General features: G+C 32.9%; 2 protein-coding genes and 1 long non-coding RNA gene across 8 annotated transcripts; 2 read left to right on the top strand and 1 right to left on the bottom strand.

The window, feature by feature from the left end:
- Positions 1–2,075: 2,075 nt before the first annotated feature.
- On the top strand, positions 2,076–3,109 carry LOC123219926. The gene has a single exon (XM_044641896.1). It carries the CDS (start codon positions 2,177–2,179, stop codon positions 2,903–2,905), a length of 729 nt encoding a protein of 242 aa, XP_044497831.1. The 5' UTR covers positions 2,076–2,176; the 3' UTR covers positions 2,906–3,109.
- Positions 3,110–3,122: 13 nt separating this feature from the next.
- LOC123219927 lies at positions 3,123–8,983 on the bottom strand. Of its 6 annotated transcripts, none has more exons than XR_006502954.1 (8): positions 8,747–8,983; positions 8,111–8,664; positions 7,062–7,526; positions 6,429–6,500; positions 6,280–6,330; positions 5,222–5,979; positions 3,639–4,560; positions 3,123–3,537 (listed from the first exon to the last, which is right to left on the bottom strand). It is a non-coding gene; the product is annotated as an uncharacterized LOC123219927 (long non-coding RNA). The 6 variants fall into 6 exon arrangements; XR_006502952.1 differs by having other exon boundaries at positions 3,639–5,547; positions 5,908–5,979; XR_006502955.1 differs by having other exon boundaries at positions 3,639–4,712; positions 5,908–5,979.
- A 5,821-nt stretch (positions 8,984–14,804) lies between these two features.
- Positions 14,805–22,413, top strand: LOC123221179 (ARM REPEAT PROTEIN INTERACTING WITH ABF2-like). Its single transcript, XM_044643919.1, has 19 exons — positions 14,805–15,351; positions 15,443–15,600; positions 16,772–16,944; positions 17,036–17,156; positions 17,246–17,320; positions 17,429–17,523; positions 17,723–17,798; positions 18,109–18,216; positions 18,375–18,503; positions 18,618–18,686; positions 18,832–18,891; positions 19,022–19,145; positions 19,294–19,433; positions 20,056–20,119; positions 20,264–20,343; positions 20,673–20,737; positions 20,820–20,937; positions 21,030–21,154; positions 21,934–22,413. The coding sequence occupies exons 1-19, from the start codon at positions 14,907–14,909 to the stop codon at positions 22,022–22,024; spliced, it is 2,316 nt and encodes a 771-aa protein (XP_044499854.1). The 5' UTR covers positions 14,805–14,906; the 3' UTR covers positions 22,025–22,413.

Here is a 22,413-nt window from a genome sequence, read left to right as displayed (position 1 = left end):
ACAAACAGCGTTCAAGAAGCCCTCTAACTTCCAGGTAATGACGTGTCCTCCTTGTGGTTTGATTGAAATAACCAAAAACCCAAACAAAAGTATTTCCTACTTTTTTTTTAAGGAAAACAAAACTTTAACTCGCGTCCAAAAATCTCATATTCTCCTTTCCAACCTCATACTTATTATTTTCCTATCATATGATATAATTAAAATAATATATGAAAAACGATAAAATTATATATAAATATTTTTTAGTATACAATTATATATAGAAATAATATAATAGTATATAATTAAATAATTTTAAATTAAGTATAAATAATACTTAATTATATAATGATATAATTTTTATATATAATTGTATATTAAAAAATGTATATATATAATATTATTTAAGGTGTAATGTCAGTCAATTGTTTGAATGTGTTTGTTATTTTTTGAAGTATTTGGGTGCAGGGGGTGTTTCCCCAATCCTTGAGGAGACCTTTTTGAGAAACCCTTCTAAACTTGTTGCCTTTTCATTTGATTTTGACCCACTACCCTTTTTTCTTCATAATTGCAGTAACTAAGCCCTCATCCTCATCATTGCTTCAATTCTAAATTAACTTGTCCCACTTGCTTGTTTTCATGGCTAAAGTTCACAAAACCAAATTTAATATATATATACATATATAAAACTAAAAAAGAAAACCCTCACTTTTCCTCATAATCATAAACTCTGTTTCGTTGCTAGTAGATTGCATTGACCTTTCTGAAGAAAATGCTAAAAACCCATGAAGGGTTTTTGGTGATTCAATGAAAAAAAGAAGAAAAGCAAGAAAAAAAGAGCAAGTTGGTAAAGACAAGAAGAGGAATGATGATGTTGAATTACATAGAAATGGCTTAATGTTGAACTCTCACAGCCATCACATAATTGATGTTAATTTTGGTTTTGGAATCACATTTAGTTTTTGTTGTTTATTGATAGTCTGTCAAGCTTCAACATTATTGCTTCCTTCCTCCATTATTAGAAGACAAAGCAGGACCACAAATTGCCCTATAGGAAGTGCAGTGTATATTTATGAATAATCAAATCACACTATAAAAATATATCAATAAAATAAAGAATGCCCAGAAGATTTTACCCTTATGTTTATTAGCTGTCTAGGATTAATTAGAGATGTCCAAATCTTAATGGAAGCTTTTAAACAACTGAACATGATAACTGTCACTTGAATTCTTTCTACAGATGAGAAGAAAGCCCATGGTATAGCAACAAAATTACAGAGTATACCAAAAATTCACCAAGGTGTTTGAAGGGCATTTTGGTTAAGAAAATGGTACTGTTTATATATATGATTAATGTGTCACATGGCTAGAACTTAGTCTCATGTGACTGCATGTGTGGGACTCCAACTAAGCCAATTGAGTGAGTCAAACTAACAAAAAGCTTATTCTCTTGACCAGTCCAAAATCCAAATTAATAATCAATTCCCCATTTGCCTAATTACTACTTAAAACCCAAATCATAATCTCAAAAAAATTTTACAACTTTATAATTATCTTTCTCCTTCTAATCAAAGTTTTTATGAAAACCCCATTGCTAATTGGCATGTCTTCTTCTAATGAGACTGTTTTTGGGATTTTGAATTTTTTGTTGGTTACAAACAAACCTTATTTAAATCAACCTATTCTTTTAAGATATGTACAATTATATTAAATAAGTAAAATTTTGAATGCAATGATGATCTCATAACTCATATAAATCAAAAGTTTAATCGTAAAATGTCGTTAAAGAAGATTTAAACTTTTTTCCTCTAATGCTTGAAATTTTTTTTTATTACCACCCAAACTACTCAATGAGACTAGGTTTTAAGATTTTGAAGAGTAAAGGGAAGGATTAATGGTAATACATGAAAAACAAAGGTGAAAAAGTATTTGTCTTTTTTATTTCCCAAGGTGTCCATGTGATGTTTCCATTTTCTTAAACACAGCCTCATCTCACTTGTTTCGCCATCACCAGACCACTTAATTTTAATAATCTCACCGTCCAAAAATTTTTAACTTACAATAAGAAGACAAATAGATTACAATTTCTCTGCAAATTACAATAAAGCTTCTCCTCCTTTCTTCCCTTTATAAATCAGAGCCTTCATGCACTTTGCTCAAATCACTCTCTCTCTTCTCTCCTCAAAACACAACCAAAATGGTCTCTGTTGAAATTGTTCAAGCTACTGATGCTACCACTAGATCCATTGCTGCACCACCCACAAGTCCCAGAATTTCTTTCTCTGCTGAATTTCTTGATGAAAACAACTTCATTTCCATCAGCCCCCACTCTGAAACCATTGAAAAAGACCAAGAAAAAGAGAGAGAAAAGGCCAGAATCAATGCAGAATTTGAGTTTCTTTCAAACAATAATGTCAGTAGCCACGCCATGCTAACTGCAGATGAGCTTTTCTTTGAAGGAAAGCTCCTACCTTTTTGGCAAATGCAGCATTCGGAAAAGCTCAACAAGATCACCTTGAAGTCAAAAGATGCCGAAGAGGAAGAGGTTAACAAAGAAGCGGCTGAACCTAGAGTAAGTTGGTTTGTTGATGATGACCCTTCTCCAAGGCCACCAAAATGCACCGTTTTATGGAAAGAGTTGCTGAGGTTAAAAAAGCAACGTGCTTCTTCTTTGTCACCATCTTCTTCTTCCTCTTCAACATCATCATCTTCAAGCTCACTAGCTGATGTGGCTACTACAGAAGCAAAAACAGAAGGCTCTCGGAACAGAGAAAAGCATGTTAAGAGGATAAAGAAGGGACTGGAGAGAACAAGATCAGCAAGTATTAGAATAAGGCCAATGATAAATGTACCCATTTGCACACAAGTGAAGAACAGTGCACTGCCACCTCTATTTCCCCTCAAGAAAGGAAGATTAGAGAGGTGAATCAAATAAATCAAAAGTTGCAAGTAGCAGAATCTTCATCTCATATCTAGTATTGTCTAATATGTTCATTTCTGCAAATTTCATTTTACATTTGATAAATTTTTCTCTGTTTTCTCCTTAGATTAATCTTGATAATGTTGGATCAGATGTATTACTATGTAAATGCTGACTTTTATATTTATTGCATGCTTTTAGAAAAATAAATCTTCTCTATTTCTTTTCTTTTCATTTGTTAATGGAAACAGCATTTCTATGGCTGTCACTGATAGGCGTAAGTGTGTGAGTAGTCATGCCACATGCATATGCAGCGATTCTGAATCATGGGGTCCTACAAGCCACAGGCAGAAGAATCTGATCAATGCGGTTAGCAGTTTGCACTAATGCATGATGAATTATTTTGGGTAGAAGAGAAAGGTTTGGCAACCGTATGCTCTGAGTCTCTATTATAAATCAGAAAGGAAGATATCCTTTCCCAAAAAGGAAATAAGTAAATGGGGGATAGGTGGACTATGCTTGTGTTAGTCTGACCATACAGCTCAATTTCTCTTCTCTTTCTGTAAAGGTGAGGGACCTCGATCTACTCTTTTGCACGACTGAGTAAAACATCTTCAACTCGTTTAAGACCTTCAAACCTACATGGATCAAGGAAATTCAACTACTTTAGAATAATAAATAATTCTTACACAAATCATAATTTTGAGGGGAAAAAAAAAAAAGCCGATTTCTGACTGACCCCTTTGTTGTAAGTGCAAGCTCCTGCCAGTGGCCAACCCAACTATTCAGTTCACTTAAAAGCCACAAGTTCAAATGTAACAGCTTTTTGCCACCATTTTGAATGAAATGGTAGTGGATTTGTCAGGTGACAATGGAGCTCCCTTCAATAGCAGAGAATTTCAAACACCCACAACCTTACTTACAGATGAAGCACATTTAGAGGGTTGAACAAAATTTCAGAACCAGATTTCACAAAATTTAATCGACGTGTAAGTCAGATGATCAAGTGTCGATCAGGTGGCAGCAGAAGAAATTGAGATTTAAAAAAAAAAAAAAAAGAAGTCAGGTAAATGCTTATATTTGCTTGCAATCTGTGAAGCTATTAAAAAAACAAAATATAGCTACATCATATGGGGCATACATTGTACAATCCTATACTTGTAACATAAACATAAAAAATAACATTAAATATAAAATTAAAAAATATCTCCACAGAGACAATTGTGAATTACGATCCGAAAACAAGACCCATTTATGCCAAGCCAAAAAAAAAAAAAAAATTTCCAAACTGACCACATATGGACAAGAATTATAAGTATACAATTATAGAGGCTCCAAATTGCATTCATGAACTTTTACATGGTCAAACTAGAGAAAGCTAAGCATGAGAATTAAATTCCAAATTTTGTGCAAGGTAAAAAAAAATGTCAGAACCAACTGTTATGGCATGTAGTTAATAGAGATTCACACACAAGTTGTTGAAATCAAGTTCCTCGAAAAATACAATGCTGTCATCTTGATAGTGAACGTAGTCATTTGCTCAAGATGGTGGTGGAGAAGAAAGTTGATTTCCAGGAGAAGTCTCTCACTTAAGGTTTATTCCAGCTGTTCTAAGGATGCTACTTGGGATTTGACCAGTCAAATTGTTGTTTTGTAAGAATCTGAAAGACAAAAGGAACTCTGTCAGATACATGAAGAATCTAATCATAGTTTCCACTCGACAATCCAGTACAAAACTCCAGATGGCAAAGAGATGCTCCAAACAACCTTCCAATTGTGTTGTCATGCAAGGCAATAATTGGAAAAATATGATCTGGCAATATAAAAAATTGAAAAAAACAAGTCTGCATCTGAAATATATTGTAAAAAGCATCAACAATAAGAACAGAGAAAGGAATGGACTTAATGTAAATAAATGAATAAAAGGACGTGAAAGACTAAAATTTAAACCTGTCAGAATCATTCTCTCAGATAACAAAGCATGGATCTTACAAAGTAAACTGGTAGCTGTTCTACACAAACAAACTAGACTTGTAGATGGTAATCCTGCAATATTCATTTGGCAATTTATATCCCTATGAACAGACATCAATTTGCTAACATCATTCCCAAGAAAAACTTGTTCGGACAATGTCCTGAAAATTCCCCAACATACCAACCCATTATGAAGCTTCTGTATATAAAAATCAATTATGACATGATGATCTAAAAGTTCCAATGTGAAGCATTGGCTCATAAGGGGTCTATATGTAATCTATTGTTTCTGCTGTATGAGATAAAGGCTCAGACATACTATTATCTGGAGCACTAATAAAAGGGCACCTTATTTTTGTATAATTGCCAGAAAAGCTGAAACACTGTCCACTTGGGCTGGAAAATGATAGAATGCAAAAAATCAACTCCCATTGACTGAGGCAGGTCCTGATTTCCATAAAGTAGTTACCACCTCGTGAAAAAGGCTTGTATACATTCAGCCATTAGTTTTAATGTTCCATGTAGGTGAGTGTGCTTCTTTTACCAATAAACAATATGATTTAGCATAGCTGCTGAAACCTTGGTATGAAAGTCATACAGGCATATACAGTGGGCATAAAAGAAATGCAAAAGAGGTGTATAGGCATTTGTCCAACCTTGCATCAAAAGCTTATCTACAAAATGTGAAGAGATACAATCGGAGATTTTATATATATTCCCTGTATCATTAAAGTGATTCTAGATACTAACTGAAAGTCTCGCTATGTTTCAAGAAAGAATCCCATTATTTAAATAAACCCAAATTTAGCTGTGGAAGATCAATACTTCCCAAATACTTTGATCAGAAACACTACTTGAGGATTCTGTAGTTTTAATAAAGAAGTCAGGCATAAAAGACCTATAAATATACCATAGACCAAACAGGTTTTATGCATTAAATTCCTGCATTTTGATACTTTTATGTAAGACTAAAGTAAGGTTTAAGTAGTCAGAGTAGAGAAATCATTAATTGCATATGTGAGAGCACGACTTACAGTTCACGCAAGCCTGTGATGTTTCCAAGGGATTTTTTAATCTCTCCACTGAATCGATTGTCTTCCAAAAGCCTTTAATGTGAAACAACATCAGATTAAAGAATTGAAATAAATTCCAAAAAATTTGTGAAAAAATGATCTCTTTGGTTATTGATAAATTAACACAAACTAACAGGAAGCAGAAATATATAACAATCCCCAGATAACAAATGAATTACTGCATTATAACTGCAGGGATAATGGATTTCATGTTCAATTTATGAGAACATTTTATATATCGGCTCAGTGACAAATTCCATGTGCAATCAAATGGCTCACTTATAGCACAACAAGAAAAACTAATGCAAAAACAGAAGAGAAGTAACAACATACAACTTCCCCAGCTTTGTTAAGGAACTGAGATCAGGAATCATTCCAGACAACCTGTTGTTTCCAAGCAAGATGCCATTAACAAGAGATCTTCAATCAGCAAATTCTTAAATCTAAAATTCAGTAATTGGCAAATTTGTCTGACAACTCACATGCTATTCAGAGCTAACTATCTGGAAATATTGGGTGACAATGTTCCCAACAGGCCCATATTTGTCAAATTTCTGGAAATAAAAGAAGGAAAAAAAACAGATAATAGTGGGTTATTAGAGATGATAATATAATGCAAAGATGATAACCACACTACCACAGTAATGCCTAGTTCCAACTTGCAAGGTAACTACACGAATTCGGTGGCCATAAGAGTATGTAATTCCAGTCCATGGATATTGTTAGGGCAAACAAGGATCACCATTCCAGTCAAGTGGAGGGTTCTAGAGGTTCTTCTTAAACTTTTCTAATGCTACTAATGCAATAAGATATGCAAATTTATGTTAGGGGTTCTGGAGCCATACCCAAGGGTAAAGTCATATGGAAGTCATAATGCCCAGTGCATAGCAGAATACATGACAATACAATCATATTGAATTACATGGAAATCACATTTTTTTTTTTGTTTTTTGTTTTTTGGGTTCTCTCAATCATAAACCTCATTTTCTTAATATTTTGTTTGAATATAAGTTTCAACCAGGCACAAATGGGTCGTTGAAGAAGAATGACAGTTTCATGGGAAACAAAAATTATTCACTTGCCCAATATATTTTAAACACTGTCACTTAACATACCATCTTGTGTGAGAGTTCTTCTTCCAATGTCCAACACATTAAAGATCTCTCCACCATTGATCAGAGGACCTTTATTTGAACCCGCAACAGGAATCAAAGTAATATTGGTGGCACCTTCAAGAGGCCATTGTTGGGAAAAGATAACAGCACCATCTGGTTTCACACTCAGGTTTCTGCAGAGTGGTACATGATTTATAATAATGTAAACATCCTTTAGGCCCCAAGTGAGGAAGAATCAGGATTATCTGCAAAATATAGCGCAATATAGTTTCTTGACTTTGCAAGTAACACTGAGGGCCATAGCAATTCCATGGAGTTTTCTGGGCCAGTTGCCAATGCAATTTCAAATATTTTCTTCAGTGGAAGATTCCAGAAACCAGAAACAGATACATTTTGTTGTCAGCTACCATATGGGCATTGTCTCCAAATGGCTCCCAATATCGATTGAATTTGTCATCAGGATGTCTGTTGATACCAAAAAATTCAACATAACAGAGGGTGTTCAAAATATTAAATTGGACATCATGACTGTCATCTCATGAAACTTATATAGAGTGCATTTGGAATGCTTCTAAAGAAAAAACAAGTTTCCCAGTATCCAAAAAGTGTTTATTTACTTTTTTTTTATTTTAAGAAGCACATACCACCTATCAAGTCTTTCTCCTAAATGCATTTTAGGGGAAAAAATAGAAAAAAAAAAAAAAGGAACTTCAATCAACTCTGCAATAAAAAGGCATTCTTAAATATATGAAAGCATATTTAATATACAAAAGCACTTCCAAATACACTAGTACTTATAACTTGCAACAAGATCATTTATTCTGTATGATTCAGCAATTTGACATTAGACTTTTATCTTCGCAATGATTAAATTTTTCTGAGCAAATAAATTGATAAGCAAACTATTTGATTCCAAAATTACAACCCACGTTCAGATATTAACAAACAAAAAAAATCAAATTCTTCTATAAGAAATTAATAACAGACACCGAATTCTAATTAATACGAATTTGAAAACATTGGGGGATAAAAGAAAATTATTAGCTTACTTGATGTTGTGAGTCCCATTGTAGCCAAAGCTATGCCTGGAAACCAAACTGAGCACATACTTGCTAAAATCCGTAGCGTTATAAACAGAAGCTTCCAGAATCACAAGCTCCAAAGCTGAAATAAACGGGTCGAAGTCCGTATAATTATTTAACCCGATACACACACTCATAGTCTTTCCATGAGCCAAAAAGACTCCCTCATAATATGACGACAAACCTTGCTCGTACTCCGCAGTCGTGCTGACCACGCTCCAGAAAGTTCCGTCCACCATCTGATCGAACACCGGAGGAGGACCCTTGCCGTTGACCTCTCCGTAGTAGTACGTAGTCCTGACCATGAACCTCGCCCCGCGAAACACAGGAAATTCGTAACAAAATATACCGTGGAGTTCGTTGGGAAATGAATGGACGGTGGAGAGAGTTGCTTCGGTGGCGGTAGTGGAGAGGTTCTTGGGGATCCCACACGAGATGTCGTCGGTATCGGGGAGCCATCGGATTCCGTTGATTGTCGATCCCAAAAGAGCACCGCAATCAATATAAGTACCTAAGAGAACCTGAGGAGAATTGTAAGAGAAAAGATATAAGGAGAAAAAGAAGAAGAAATTGTTAAATTAAAATTGGAAAGACTGTAATTACCTCGTGGGGAGTGAGCGAAGGAGATGGTGAGAAGAGAGAGGAGATAGCAAAGGAGAAGGTGAAGGGAGGGCATGATGTAAAGAAAAGATTAACATGAGAAAGATTTTGGGATTTTTTTTTTTTCTGTTGAAGTGTTTGTTAAAGGGTAGACGGTGAACGGTTCTAAGGAGGGCTAGAGTTCAGTTATGGAAGCAAGGAATTGGAGCCGTGGAAGAGAAAGGATACATATTTTTTTAATTTAAGTTTATTTGGTCTTGACGCGGGAAAACGTTGGGCCAAGTCATTTAAGGCAGTTGGGTTGGGTTTGTTAGGTCTGGTATAAATCCACGGGCATAAAAAATAGGCAAGCACTATTGTACGCCTAAGTTTTAGTTTAATTTTAAAAATATATTTACGATAAATAAAAAATTAAAATATTCATGTATTTCTAAATTTATCTATTAAATATAATAGTAAAATTATCATTTAATAATAATATTAAAAAATATATAATTTTATTTCATTTTTTTGTCAAATTTTAAAAAATAATATTTTACCTCATATCTGAATTTTGAAAAGTGAGTTTTTTCTCTTAAATCTTTAAGTTTTTATTTCACCCGTCCCTCTGACTATCGACTATCGATGCAGTGCATTGTTGGACGACGAAACGTCTTTCAGGATGAATGACGCTTCATCGTTTAGAGATTTGGACAACGACGTCTTATTCATTTGTTGTTGGGCCACTGTTTACTAGATAAAATGGTCGAATTTCAAGTTTGATATCCCAAAGAGAAAAAGTAAATTTTTCAAAATTTAATCTAGGAGAAAATTATTAATTTTCTAAATCATAAGAGAAAAATAAGATATAATTTTAATTATTTTAATATTACTAGTAAAATAATAATTTTGCCCCTTAACCCTAATAAAAAATTTATAGGTGTGTCTTGACAAACCAAAACTTAGGTGATATTTGGATTTTTCATTTGCTACATATACATATTTGTAATTTTATCAAAACTTATGTGAGAAATAGTTTTTTGGCCTAAAAAATAATCAAAATTTTGAGGGGTTTATTAAAAAAAAAAACCAATAAACCTAGCTCAATGTCAGTCTAATCTATTAATTTAATTAATATATAGTTTTACTCTAATCTTTGACATTAAAAAAAAAAATTATAAGCTCAACTCTCAATCCTATCAATTTTAACTCTGATTTACAATATACATAACAAAACATTTTAAAGTTACAGTATTTTTAATATTTTGCTTTATTTAGACAAAAAACTTGAAAAGCATATCACACTATAAGAAAGGTAATCAAAGTGGACTCCAAAATTAATAATTTTGATAGAGTATCAAGACTATCAAGAAAAAAGTTTAAATTCGAATCTCTTTTACGTTTACGAGACCTGAATTTATCCAATACACAATCTTTGTGCCTCAAAATTTTTCCATTTGATCAAACTAAGTTAAGGTTCTCTAAGTGAGATAAATGAAATTAGAGATATAGTTATTTTTTGTAAACCCCCATAATATTGATTATTATATTAATATCCCAAAATCTACTATTTAATGGAACTAATTTTATCTGTAGGGACTGTTTAGTTCATAAATAATATAGAATATATTTTATAAATTATATTATTTTGTTTGATTTATCAATAATAAAATATTATAGTAATATTTTATCATTAATGGTGATTTGACAAGTAATATAGACGATAATTTGATTATCATATTTATCTTAGAAATTAAAATATTATCAAAGTAATTTTGATTTTATTATAATTATATTCTTATTTATTAATTTTTTAGGATAAAAATTATCTTATTTTTAATTAATATAACAAATAATATAAAATAATTTTAAAATAATTATACCTAAGGGCATTTAAATAAAATAATTTACTAGTATTATTTTATTATCTCTAACTAAATATAATAATTATTTATATTTATCAAATTTTGTCAAATATAATAATTATTTATACCCACTAATCTTTTAAATAATCTATATTTAAGATAATTTTTTGATTTTGGTAATACAATATTACTAAAATTAAATGTCCCATTAAGGTAGTGTATGGTTTAAGGTAATAAAACATTATTTTAGTAATATATTTTTTTATTATTTATATTACTTTGTTTAATTTGTAGATAATAAAATATTTTGATAATATTTTATTATTAATAGTGATATAGTTAATAATATAATAAATAATATTATTACTACATTCACATAAGATATTAAAAAAATTACCTTATAATTATATCTTTATTTTTTTAATTTTTATGATAAAAATAATCTTGTTTGTAATTAATTTTTTATGTAATGTTTTATTACCAAAATTGAAATTTGCTATATATAAATAATTATTATATTTAATTAATAAATAATAATATAAATATAACAAAATCAATATTACATCATTAATATTTTAATATCAAAGGTGAAAGTTATTTTTATATTATATGTCACATTACTATTTATAATAGAAAAGTACCGTAATCATTTTGAATAATATACATTAAAATAACATCGAGTCAAACTCCAATTTAACTCTTTTAAAACAAATTGAACTCAAACTCGATTTTATAAAAATTGAGTCGAACTAAAACTCAATTTGATTTGAATCTATCTTTTAATATTATGAAACTTTATTAAATTATTATTTACTGTCTAAAGTTCTGAGTGAATATATAATTACTAATAATTTGCAAATTATATGATAGGTTAAGTTTACACAGTAATTAATTACTCCTATACGTGAATCATGGCTCTGCTTATGCGCAACAAAAAGTGAGTTTAATGTCCAAAACCACTGAATTATAAGTTCATAAACACTTAATTGATAAATTAATTAAAGGCAATCTCTCCATGGCCAAACGGCTATTTCCCTCCTAAGTTTAATTGTGTTTTCAAAGTTATATTTGAAAATTTTTAAATCTCATTATTGACTAATTAGAGTTAAAACTTTTTATTAAAGGAATGGGTAAAATCTTTATTTTGTTAATAATATTAAAAAAATATAATTTTATTACATTTTCTTCTCTAAGTTTTAAAAATAACATTTTACTCTTATTTAAAATTTTATAACTTTGAAAAGTAACATTTTCCTCCTCTAAAATCTTGAGGTTTTTTTCTTTTATCCTCTAGCCACCATATTCGATGCCGATGACTTTCCCTCTCTACTTTAAATTAGTGGTTGACATATGAGAAACAATCTGAAATAGATTTCTTTATCTCGGACGAAGAGATCTATTCCAGATTACTTTTCATGTGCCGACCAACAGTTTATGATGGAGAGGAAAAACCATCAAGGTCAGAAAGATGAAGAAAAAATTTAAGAGAAAAATGTAATTTTTTAAAATTAGAAAATTTTAGACATAGATAAAATTATTAGTTTTTAAATCTTAAAAAGAAAAATTCAATAAATTTTATATTTTTTAAATACTATAAATAAAATATTAATTTTATTTTTATTTTGAAAATTTTTAATAATAATTATATTATAAATAAAATTTTTAAATCTTATAAACAAAATTTTAAAAACACAACTAAACTTGGCATTTTGGCCTCTCAGGAGATCCGGATAATGGAGGAACACGATTTGTCCCTACTTGCCAGACTGCCATACAGTCCACCACAGTTAGGGGTGTTCAAAAATTTCCAATAACCGAACCGAAATAGTAACCGAACCGGTATTCGGACCGAAAAATAGGTTACCCATAAAATCGGTTTGGTTATCGGGTCAAAATATTACAAAAACCAAAAATTCAATTCAGTTTTCGGTTTACTCAAATTAAAAAATCGGTTAACCGATAACCAGTTCAATTTTCAAATTTAAAAAATAATAAAAAATTTATCCTAAAAATTAAAATTTACCTTTTTTTATTAACATAAAAAGTCAAAGGTTTATTTACAGAAAAAAAGGTTATTTTCTTTTCCTTTGCTTCCGGCTTTTTCTGTAATTTTTCCTTCTTTGTCTATCTCCAGCCACCTAGCCAGCCAGCTACTGTGCAGAATTGTTGCAGTTGCAGTTGCAGAGCTATCCAAGAAGCAAGCAACCAAGGCTCAACACGTCTCGTCTCCTTTTCTCTTCTTTTTCATTCTCTCTTCTTCATTCTTGCTTGCATTGCAACAATCTTCACTGCCATATTTTTTTCTCCTCTCTATTCTTGCAGCAGATTTTTACCATTGATTTTGGGCTTGCAAAAACATATTGAAACCCACCACAAACCGCCACAGCTCTTATAGGTGAGTATTCAATTGTAAAGTTCTTATTAAAAGCATGAAAGTTTGGTTTTCTTAGATTATTATTTATATGTTTAGTGAAAGCTAAAATTAGAAAAGAAAACAATTTATATTAAAAATTTAATTGAAATATTAATTATTAAAATTCGGTTCAAAATTGGGTAACCGAAAATCTGGATCGGTTATCCAATAATTTCGGTTCGGTTATAAATCGGTTAATGTATAAAACGGTTCGGTTTCGGTTCGTGATTTTTATAAAACCGAAAATTCGGTTCGGTTTGTAAAACCGGTTAACCGGTTTTGTTCACCCCTAACCACAGTTGGTTTTTCTGATATCAATGTTCAATCAATCTGGCATTTATTTCACTTTTTAAGGACAATCATATAATTATAATTACCCATATACATTTTTAAACGATATTAAATCTTATATTTATTATTATGATTTAATTAATTGAATAATATTTTAACCAAATTAGTCGACTAGGATTATTCAATCAAAATACTTTGCTTTTAAGGGCGGGTATCCGAAATTCCTTTCTTGCTTTGGAAATTAACTTATATTCCTCGGGAGTACGTGAACCTGGTTATATTCGAATTTTGGTTTCAAAGAATATGCGGGAGAATCATTCACGAATTATGAGCATAGTGACATAATAATATCATTTAAGGTCAAATCACCATATCTCACCTCGACTTTGATGAAATCGTTGTTAACCTAATAAGTTTGAAAAAAATAAGTTTTTCACCCATTTTCCAATTTTGTTTAGTGAACTTAGATGAAAAAGGGTAGAAAAGTAATTTAATAAATGCAAAAACCTTGCATTAGAAAATATTTTCCAGCCCCTTTTCTTCCTCCCAAAATTCTCTCATAGTTTAATCATCTCGATTTGATGCAATTAGGACAAAACAAACATATTTTCGTAATTTCACTTCCCTTAACAAGTCCTCTATTTAACAAGCATCACCTGAAGCCATTCATTTCACTCAAAACTTAATAAAGCTCATCTAAACACATTAGCTCAAAGTTAGAAAAAATGGCCACTGACAAGAAACAACAAGCCTAAGTCCATCGCGGCACCGCCTTCCGCAAGCAAAAGTGCCATGAACTTCTCACGAACTCAACCTCCCTAAAGGCCGCCGCCCACTTGATGCCTCACTGAGATGAACTATAAATGTGTCATTGATTTCATGTGGGTCAAGCAATATCAGTGTTACAAATACAAGTTCAAGGTCATCAATCACATTGTTTTGTATATCATTGAAGTGTCTATGTTTGTTGAGAATTGTTGAATGTGCAAAGTTAACAAAGTGAAAATTAAGGAGCTTTTGATATGGATGAAGCTTTTTGAGATAACTATTAGAATTCAATTCAATTATTGAAATATATTTTATCTTTTTCATGTACTAAGGAATGATATTTTAAACTTATGCCCAATTTTTCTAATCGTACATTAGTGAGTTTAGAACGCGCGAAACTCATTACTACTTTAGGACATTGAGATTGTTGACTCTATAATAAAAAATAACATGATTCATTAATTGAATAATAAGTAAATAAATTGACTTTTTAAACTTAAAAACGATACATCAAACTTACGTCTAATTTTTTTAATTGCGCACAAATGGGTTTAGAGTGCGCGAAACTCGTTACTACTTTAGGGCATTAAGACCGTTAACTTTACAATTAAAAATAGCAGAATTCATTAATTAGATAACAAATATGTACCAAATTTTCAAACTTGGGGTGGGATATCTCCTCCATATCCACAAGAAACGTGCACCACACAGGGCAGTGCCATTAAAAATTGCAACCCAAATTTTCATGGGCCCGTCCTTCTACCCAGTACCCACTTCTAAACAATGCATGCGCAAATTAGCCTTCATCGGTTCCGGCGGGAGCGCACGATAGCCTTTACTTATATATATGGATCTCAGAGTTTATGTGGCCGGTCCAAACCTTAGTTCCGACACAGCAAAAGAAGGGAGAAAGATATTTTCAGAAATTCCTAAACTGCCCTTCCTCCCTCATCCGTTTTCAAATCTCAATTTCATTTCTGATCACACTCCTCTCTCTGCTTCGTCAGTGTCTAAACTGATGGATTCGCAGAGACGCCATGACCAGAGCGCCCCCGAGAGGAAGGGGCAAAAGCGTAAACTAGAGGAAGAGATGGTTATCGAAGATGATCAACATCAACAAGGAGATATATCTTCATCGTCTTCTTCTGTACCTTCCTCCGATGCGCGGCAAGCGTTATTGTGCGAGGTTAGTGCACAGGTTAATATCCTTAACACCGCTTTCTCTTGGCTCGAAGCTGATCGCGCCGCCGCCAAACGCGCCACTCATGTCCTCGCTGAGCTTGCCAAAAACGGTGAGTTACCTTTGAAAACCAAACCTCCTCTCGATCTCGCTTTATCTACGGTTGATTTATTAATTTTTTTTTTTTGTGATTATTGTCACAGAGGAGGTTGTGAACTGGATTGTTGAAGGTGGTGCTGTTCCGGCTCTGGTGAAGCATCTGCAGGGGCCGCCGACAACTGAAGCTTTCCGTGGTACAAAGCCGTTTGAGCATGAAGTCGAGAAAGGAAGCGCTTTCGCTCTTGGTCTTCTTGCAGTAAAGGTGATCTAATTATTATATTTTCTTTTGGTTGTAAATTTGTGGTTAAGTTTCAGTGATTAAATTTGGTAACTGGGGAGAATATTTGTTATATATTTGAATTTTCAGTGAAATGTTGTGAGAATTGTATAAATGGTTGGAATTTACTATAACAAGAAGAGAAGACAAGATGTTGAGAATTGAATTATATGGATAACAAAGAATGGTTTTCTGTTATTATTGTGCATTATAGTTGTTAAGGCCAGATGTGAACTTGATTGTCGTTGTGATGACGGTTGCATGCACCATTTTATCTTGCATTTTGAGGAATAGTATTATCATCTTAATGAGTAATAAAGTATGATGCAATTTTATTATTCATGGGTTGCCAAACAGCGTAAATAGTTTTAATAAACTATATTTATATGTTTCTTATATATGTAAGATGGACAGAGAAGAGGGAACCAGAACACATATAAAAAAAGGAGAGAGAAAAAAAAGGAATTTTACTTTTTCTTAGGTAGACAAGGAAAACGAGGTTGAAAAACTAAAGAACTTCATTGAATCTTATTCATGGTCATTGTCGTCACAAACCACATAATATTATGAGTCACTTTGAGAAAAATCAAGATTTGCTCTGTAAATTGGCTACTACTGTAATAAATTTTCTGCCGACATCCTTTTACTTACTTAAATTCCTATGATGTTCTCTTTTCCCAGTATATTCCACTATAATTGAAGGGAAATAAATTTTCTTTTACTGTGCTTGTCGTATTTCTTTCCCCATGATCAAAACACAGTTAAATTAGGATTTTTTTTTTAAGCCTATGCTAGTGATTTACGTAGTTTCCATGGATATATCAAGGTTTTTTTTTTTTATCATGTCTTCTCTCCTTTTTTCCTCTGCCTTCCTCCATACCGGTCATCCCTAAAATGAAAAGGACTGAAGAGTGAGTAAAAGGGTTTAACTTTGAAGAGGTTGCCATTTTGCTTTCATTTTTTAATTTTTTAAAAAGTCTTTGCGGTATGGTACATCCAATATTGTTATTATCATAGAGTTTGCATCATTTGATGATGATTCGTATTATGCTTGCTATAAATTTGGAATTGATGCATCTGGATGGTGAAACTTAAAGGGAAGTAGTTTATACCACATTGCTGAATTGCTGATTGTTGTTTGCTTTGGTGTTAACAGCCAGAGTATCAACAGCTTATAGTTGACAATGGGGCCTTGTCACTTCTTGTGAATTTGCTAAAGAGGCACAAGGACAGTTGTGGTTCTCGTGCTGTCAATAGTGTTATCAGAAGAGCTGCGGATGCTATCACCAACCTTGCTCATGAGAATAGCAGCATTAAGACACGTGTCAGGTTTGCCATTTTCTGTATGTTTTAGTTTTAAGTCTGGTATTTAACAATTGTTATCATATTTATCTTGTGGACATCTGGAATGGATAAGCAGGATGGAAGGTGGAATTCCGCCTCTTGTTGACTTGCTTGAATTTACCGATACAAAGGTGCAAAGAGCAGCTGCTGGATCCCTGCGAACTTTGGCATTTAAAAATGATGAAAATAAAAATCAGGTAATTTGTTCCTTTCTCTAAAGATTACCTCTTATAGGGTTTTTTTTTTTTTTGGCCTCTACAGATGATAAAAATACTATTGTTGGCAGATTGTTGAATGCAATGCTCTTCCCACCCTCATTTTAATGCTTCGATCTGAAGATGCTGCCATACATTATGAAGCAGTAAGATCTTATTATTTAACTTCTTTATCATGGAACTACATTAATGTGATATTTTGTAGTTGCACTTCATAGTGGATGTTGAGTGAATTAGTTTTTGATGATTTACAGGTTGGAGTGATTGGAAATCTTGTACACTCATCTCCAAATATTAAGAAAGAAGTTCTTGCTGCTGGAGCATTGCAACCTGTCATTGGTTTACTTAGGCATGTATAAGATTCTTTTTACCACCACCCCTCCCCCCTTTCTTTGTGCATGATTCTTGTGATGCCATTCTTCATACATTTGCCGAAGCTTTTCTTTTTTTGTTCTTATTTTACATATTATCTTGGGTCTTTTTTTTAATAAATGTGTTAATTTTTATTTTCCTTTTGTAAATTATTAACTTTATCTGTTGGATGACAGCTCCTGCTGCTCAGAGAGTCAAAGGGAAGCAGCTTTGTTACTTGGACAGTTTGCTGCAACTGATTCGGACTGCAAGGTGGATAGAAATTGCATTATCTTTTTATCCTACTTTTCCTTTCTAAGATTCATGTTCTTCTCTCAAATGTCTATTGATCATTTAGATGCAAGGAAGTAAATGTAATTGAATATCTTGTAGTGAGAAGATCAAATGAATTCAAGTTTAGATTTCATTTTGTCTGTCCTACAATGATTGTTTATTCTCTCCTGATTACTTCTGGCTGATGGTCATAAGTGTGATTTTCTCATCCTTCTGTATTTTTTTATCAAGTATAATTTATTTCTTTACCTTTTTTCTATTTTCAATCTTGAAGGTGTAATTTTTGCAGGTTCATATTGTTCAAAGGGGTGCTGTTCGGCCTTTAATTGAGATGCTCCAATCGCCTGATCTCCAACTGAGGGAAATGTCAGCCTTTGCCTTGGGGAGATTGGCACAGGTTATTATCTTGTGAATCTTTGATGTTCTTATCTTAGTCACCCATCATGGATGTTATTAACTGTGTAGACGAGGCTTTCTAAGATAGTATAATTACGCTAGATGACTATTGCTTGTGAAGTCACATTTTGTTTGGGTTAAAGTAGTCTTTGAATTCAGGACACACACAACCAAGCTGGAATTGCTCATAATGGGGGGTTAGTGCCATTGCTGAAGCTTCTTGATTCGAAAAATGGTTCTCTGCAACATAATGCTGCATTTGCTCTTTATGGTCTTGCAGATAATGAGGTATGCTATAGTTTTTTATTTTTTTAATATTTGATGAGTATTACAACTGGTTATATTTTAATTGTTTTAACAAGTTATTAACACTAATTTTATTGGTTCAACTTTCTTTCATAGGATAATGTATGTGATTTTATTAGGGTGGGAGGTGTGCAAAAGCTTCAAGATGGAGAATTTATTGTTCAAGTATGTTGGACTCTTGTTTTTGAAAATTAGCTTCTTGATGACGTATCTGATCTTTTAATTGTCTTTAGATATGTCAAAGGTTGATTATTCATCCTTTTCCCTATTAATCCAACTCTAATGGGTACTTAAATATATATTCTTGCAGGCAACGAAGGATTGTGTAGCAAAGACATTGAAAAGATTGGAAGAGAAGATTCATGGACGAGTGAGTATTTTCTTGCCAATCATTTACTTATATATCGTTGAAATATTGTCCCATTTGTTCTGTTTTAGGTTAAATGTTTCAGTGGGTTATAGTGTTAAGAGAGTGTCATCCCGTGCTTCCTTTTCTGTAGGTTTTGAACCATTTGTTATATATGATGCGTGTGGCAGAGAAGTCTGTCCAAAGACGTGTTGCTTCGGCTCTTGCTCATCTTTGTTCCTCTGAAGATCAGAGAATTATATTCATTGATAATGGTGGTATGTGCATTCTTAGTTATATTCTTCACTAAGTATACATTTTCACTTTTATCTTTGGTTGGATTAAGTTTTTTTGAAGTTTTGGTTCAGCTGTTATTGATGGTCTGCAGATGCTTAGCACACTCAGTTTTCAACTTTTTCCCTGTAGGATTGGAATTGCTTCTTGGGCTTCTTGGTTCTACAAGCAGCAAACAGCAACTTGATGGTGCTGTGGCTCTTTTCAAGTTGGCCAACAAAGCAATGACACTTTCTCCAATGGATGCAGCTCCCCCTTCTCCAACACCACAGGTGAGCTGTTGAAGCAGTTCATTTCATTCCATGGCCTTTACATCTTTAATGGGGAGGCCAGGTACACTGTTATACATCAAACAGTGATATATGATGCATGCTTGCAAGCAACCATAGAAGTTTCTGAAATTTTGTTGAGGAGGTTGTGGTGACTCTTTCTAGCTGGTGCTATAAAGCCTGAAATAAATTGAGTTAGAAAATTTCCTTTCCACATACCTGCTCCAACCTATTTTAAACACTCCAAAATCTGGCCTCATCAGATCTAATTGGGACAATTCAGAGTGAGGTTACATTTGAACTGCTACTACATTTTTGTCTTGTTATTTTACCACTTGACTTGTGAATAAGCTGTTCAGGTTTTATTGACTTGACATCAATGCGACAATATCTCTCACTTTCAAGATATTTAGAATTTGTTATAGCAAAGGAAAAATGGCTTTGTGCAGTTCAGAGAGTTTTTCTTTTTATTGAGTTATCGTCTGTTGTTTCTAATATATTTGGTGGAAATTTTTGAGTTTGACTCAGTTGCATTGGCAAAGGCTTTTAAATCTCTTATTTGCATTTAAGACAATGTTTAAATTATTTCTTATTTAAATGATTCAAGTTTTTCTTCTTGGTGTAGGTCTACTTAGGCGAGCAGTATGTAAACAGTGCTACCTTGTCAGATGTTACTTTTCTAGTTGAAGGTTGATTGCTATATGCTTAATGCTATAACTTCAGCTTACTTAATATTTGGAACCTGTTGGGACAACAATTAAATGATTATCAGAATAAAAGTTCTGTTAGTATGAATCCCTTCTTTCAATCTGAACTTTCAACTTTTAATGCAGGTAAACGGTTTTATGCCCATCGGATATGTCTACTCGCTTCTTCAGATGCATTTCGTGCAATGTTTGATGGTGGTTACCGGGTGTGTTTTTGTATATGATGCTTTATTCCTTTTTCATTTAGGGTGTGGTGGGGTGTTGTTTGGTTTCATAATGTTGGCCATGGAGAGTTGCACTGTTAGCTCTTTGGTTTAGTGAATAATGTGAGGTATACTGCCCATTGATATTGTGCTTAAAATTTATCTGACCCAAAAACTTTGAACTCAGACTCGGTTTTAGTAAATAAAAGCATAAGCATTCAATTGTGCATTTGTCTTTAAATCAAAATTGAAATGCACATTAAATGACTGAAAGCATTGACACGTTATTGATATTCACATTTTAATCAGTTTCTGTTGTCATTTGCTTGCAGGAGAAGGATGCTAGGGACATTGAAATTCCTAATATTAGATGGGAGGTTTTTGAGTTGATGATGAGGTCTGTGAATGCTGGGCCTTCCAGTTCCTTACCATTCCTTTCCTGTGAGCATTTCTAATTTACTGCATTTGTCCTGAAACAGATTTATCTACACTGGATCTGTAGATGTTACACTGGATATTGCACAAGATCTCCTCAGAGCTGCTGATCAGTATCTCTTGGAGGGACTTAAGCGACTTTGTGAATATACAATTGCACAGGTGTGCTACAAAGGCTGGTTTATATTTTTTGATTAAGTGCTGCTTGTAAATTGGAAGTAATCATCTCATGGAATATGCTATTTTCATTTTAGGATATATCATTGGAAAATGTTTCTAGCATGTATGAACTTTCAGAAGCCTTCAATGCTATATCATTGAGGCATACATGTGTCTTGTTTATCTTGGAGCAGTTTGATAAACTGAGTGCGAGGCCCGGGTATGTTCTTGCATTCTTTTATGTTCCTGATACTGCCTTCTTTGCTTTTTGCACTTAGAACTTCTGTTATCATCCATTTCTATTGTCTGATGGAGAGTTAATATTTAAATAATGTTGGAGTTGGAAGTATTAAGTCAACTGATTAAAAGGTTTATGTCATCAAAAATTTAACAAGGTGGACATCTGTAGATATATTTTCTTTTCAATATATAAAAAGGGGAATAATTGTTTTTGCTGCCATTGGGAAGGGGAGTTCTTGTAGAACCTTGCCATATTGATTCTGTTCACTGAACTAAAATACAGAAATTACCTTTTACTGCTAAAGGATTTTTATGTTCTTTGCAGTAATAGATTTGGCCTGTGCTTATTAACCAGTTCATAATGTGTCTTATAAATGGTAAATTTCTTTTAATTTTCTTTTTATCTATCGTGTATAACATTTTCTTGTAATTTATCAAGTTTCTTAGCTATATGAACAAGTAAGACCTATTAATGGGAGTTTGTGTGGATGAATAAGCTTGGTCGTGTGTTGATTTAAAGCAGTAGACTTTGGGGTTTCCAAATGGCATTTTTGCAGATCATATTTTTCGACCGAATATTCCTTCAGCTCTTAAAATTAATGACAGCGATCTGTTCTGGTGTCTTCTGCGATTTTTTTTAATTGAAATTCTGAAACAGTTATTCTCCCATAGAGAGAATATAGGAGATTTGCTCAACTGCTACTACAGCATGTTATCATCATTTACTGAAATTATCTTTGTAATGATGACAATTTGCAGGCATTCCCATCTGATCCAGCGTATTTTACCTGAGATCCACAATTACTTCACAAAAGTTCTCACTAAACCTAACCAGCATATGCGGCTATAGGCTGGCCAGTCATTGATTCTGCCAGTTATTGATTCTTGAACCCTAACTAGCTACAATGTACAGAGAGTAGTAGATTTTCTCACTGTTATCGAGCCACTTAAAGATTCTGATTGGGTGGCTAATAACCATTCCTGATGCCTGAGGTGTTGTTTGTAGACTTACTGTAAGTTTATTCTGCAGGCTGCCAGAGAGCTGTGTTGTTTGTGACTCACTGTAAGTTCCTTCTTCAAGCCCTTTTGTCTTGGGTTGGAGTATTGTGCCTTACACAAAACATTATTGGTTTTCATGGATTATAATGGTGGTAGACTCAGAGATGTATTTTAAGAACTCTTCAGTTAGAGATGTATCTTTTGCATCTGCAATAAATAGGCTTCTTGTCTGCTTGATTA

The sequence above is a fragment of the Mangifera indica genome, chromosome 7 (genome assembly GCF_011075055.1).
Source record: "Mangifera indica cultivar Alphonso chromosome 7, CATAS_Mindica_2.1, whole genome shotgun sequence".
NCBI lineage: Eukaryota > Viridiplantae > Streptophyta > Magnoliopsida > Sapindales > Anacardiaceae > Mangifera > Mangifera indica.
The sequence above is the reverse complement of the archived record's forward strand: the minus strand, read 5'-3'. Positions and strand labels throughout refer to the sequence as shown.

Coding starts and splice junctions, on each gene's coding strand:
- LOC123219926 (XM_044641896.1), top strand. CDS start 2,177: ATGGTCTCTGTTGAAATTGTTCAAGCTACTGATGCTACCACTAGATCC.
- LOC123221179 (XM_044643919.1), top strand. CDS start 14,907: ATGGATCTCAGAGTTTATGTGGCCGGTCCAAACCTTAGTTCCGACACA. Junction 17,157..17,245: donor ATGATGAAAATAAAAATCAG/GTAATTTGTTCC, acceptor TATTGTTGGCAG/ATTGTTGAATGCAATGCTCT. Junction 19,146..19,293: donor TATATTCATTGATAATGGTG/GTATGTGCATTC, acceptor TTTTCCCTGTAG/GATTGGAATTGCTTCTTGGG.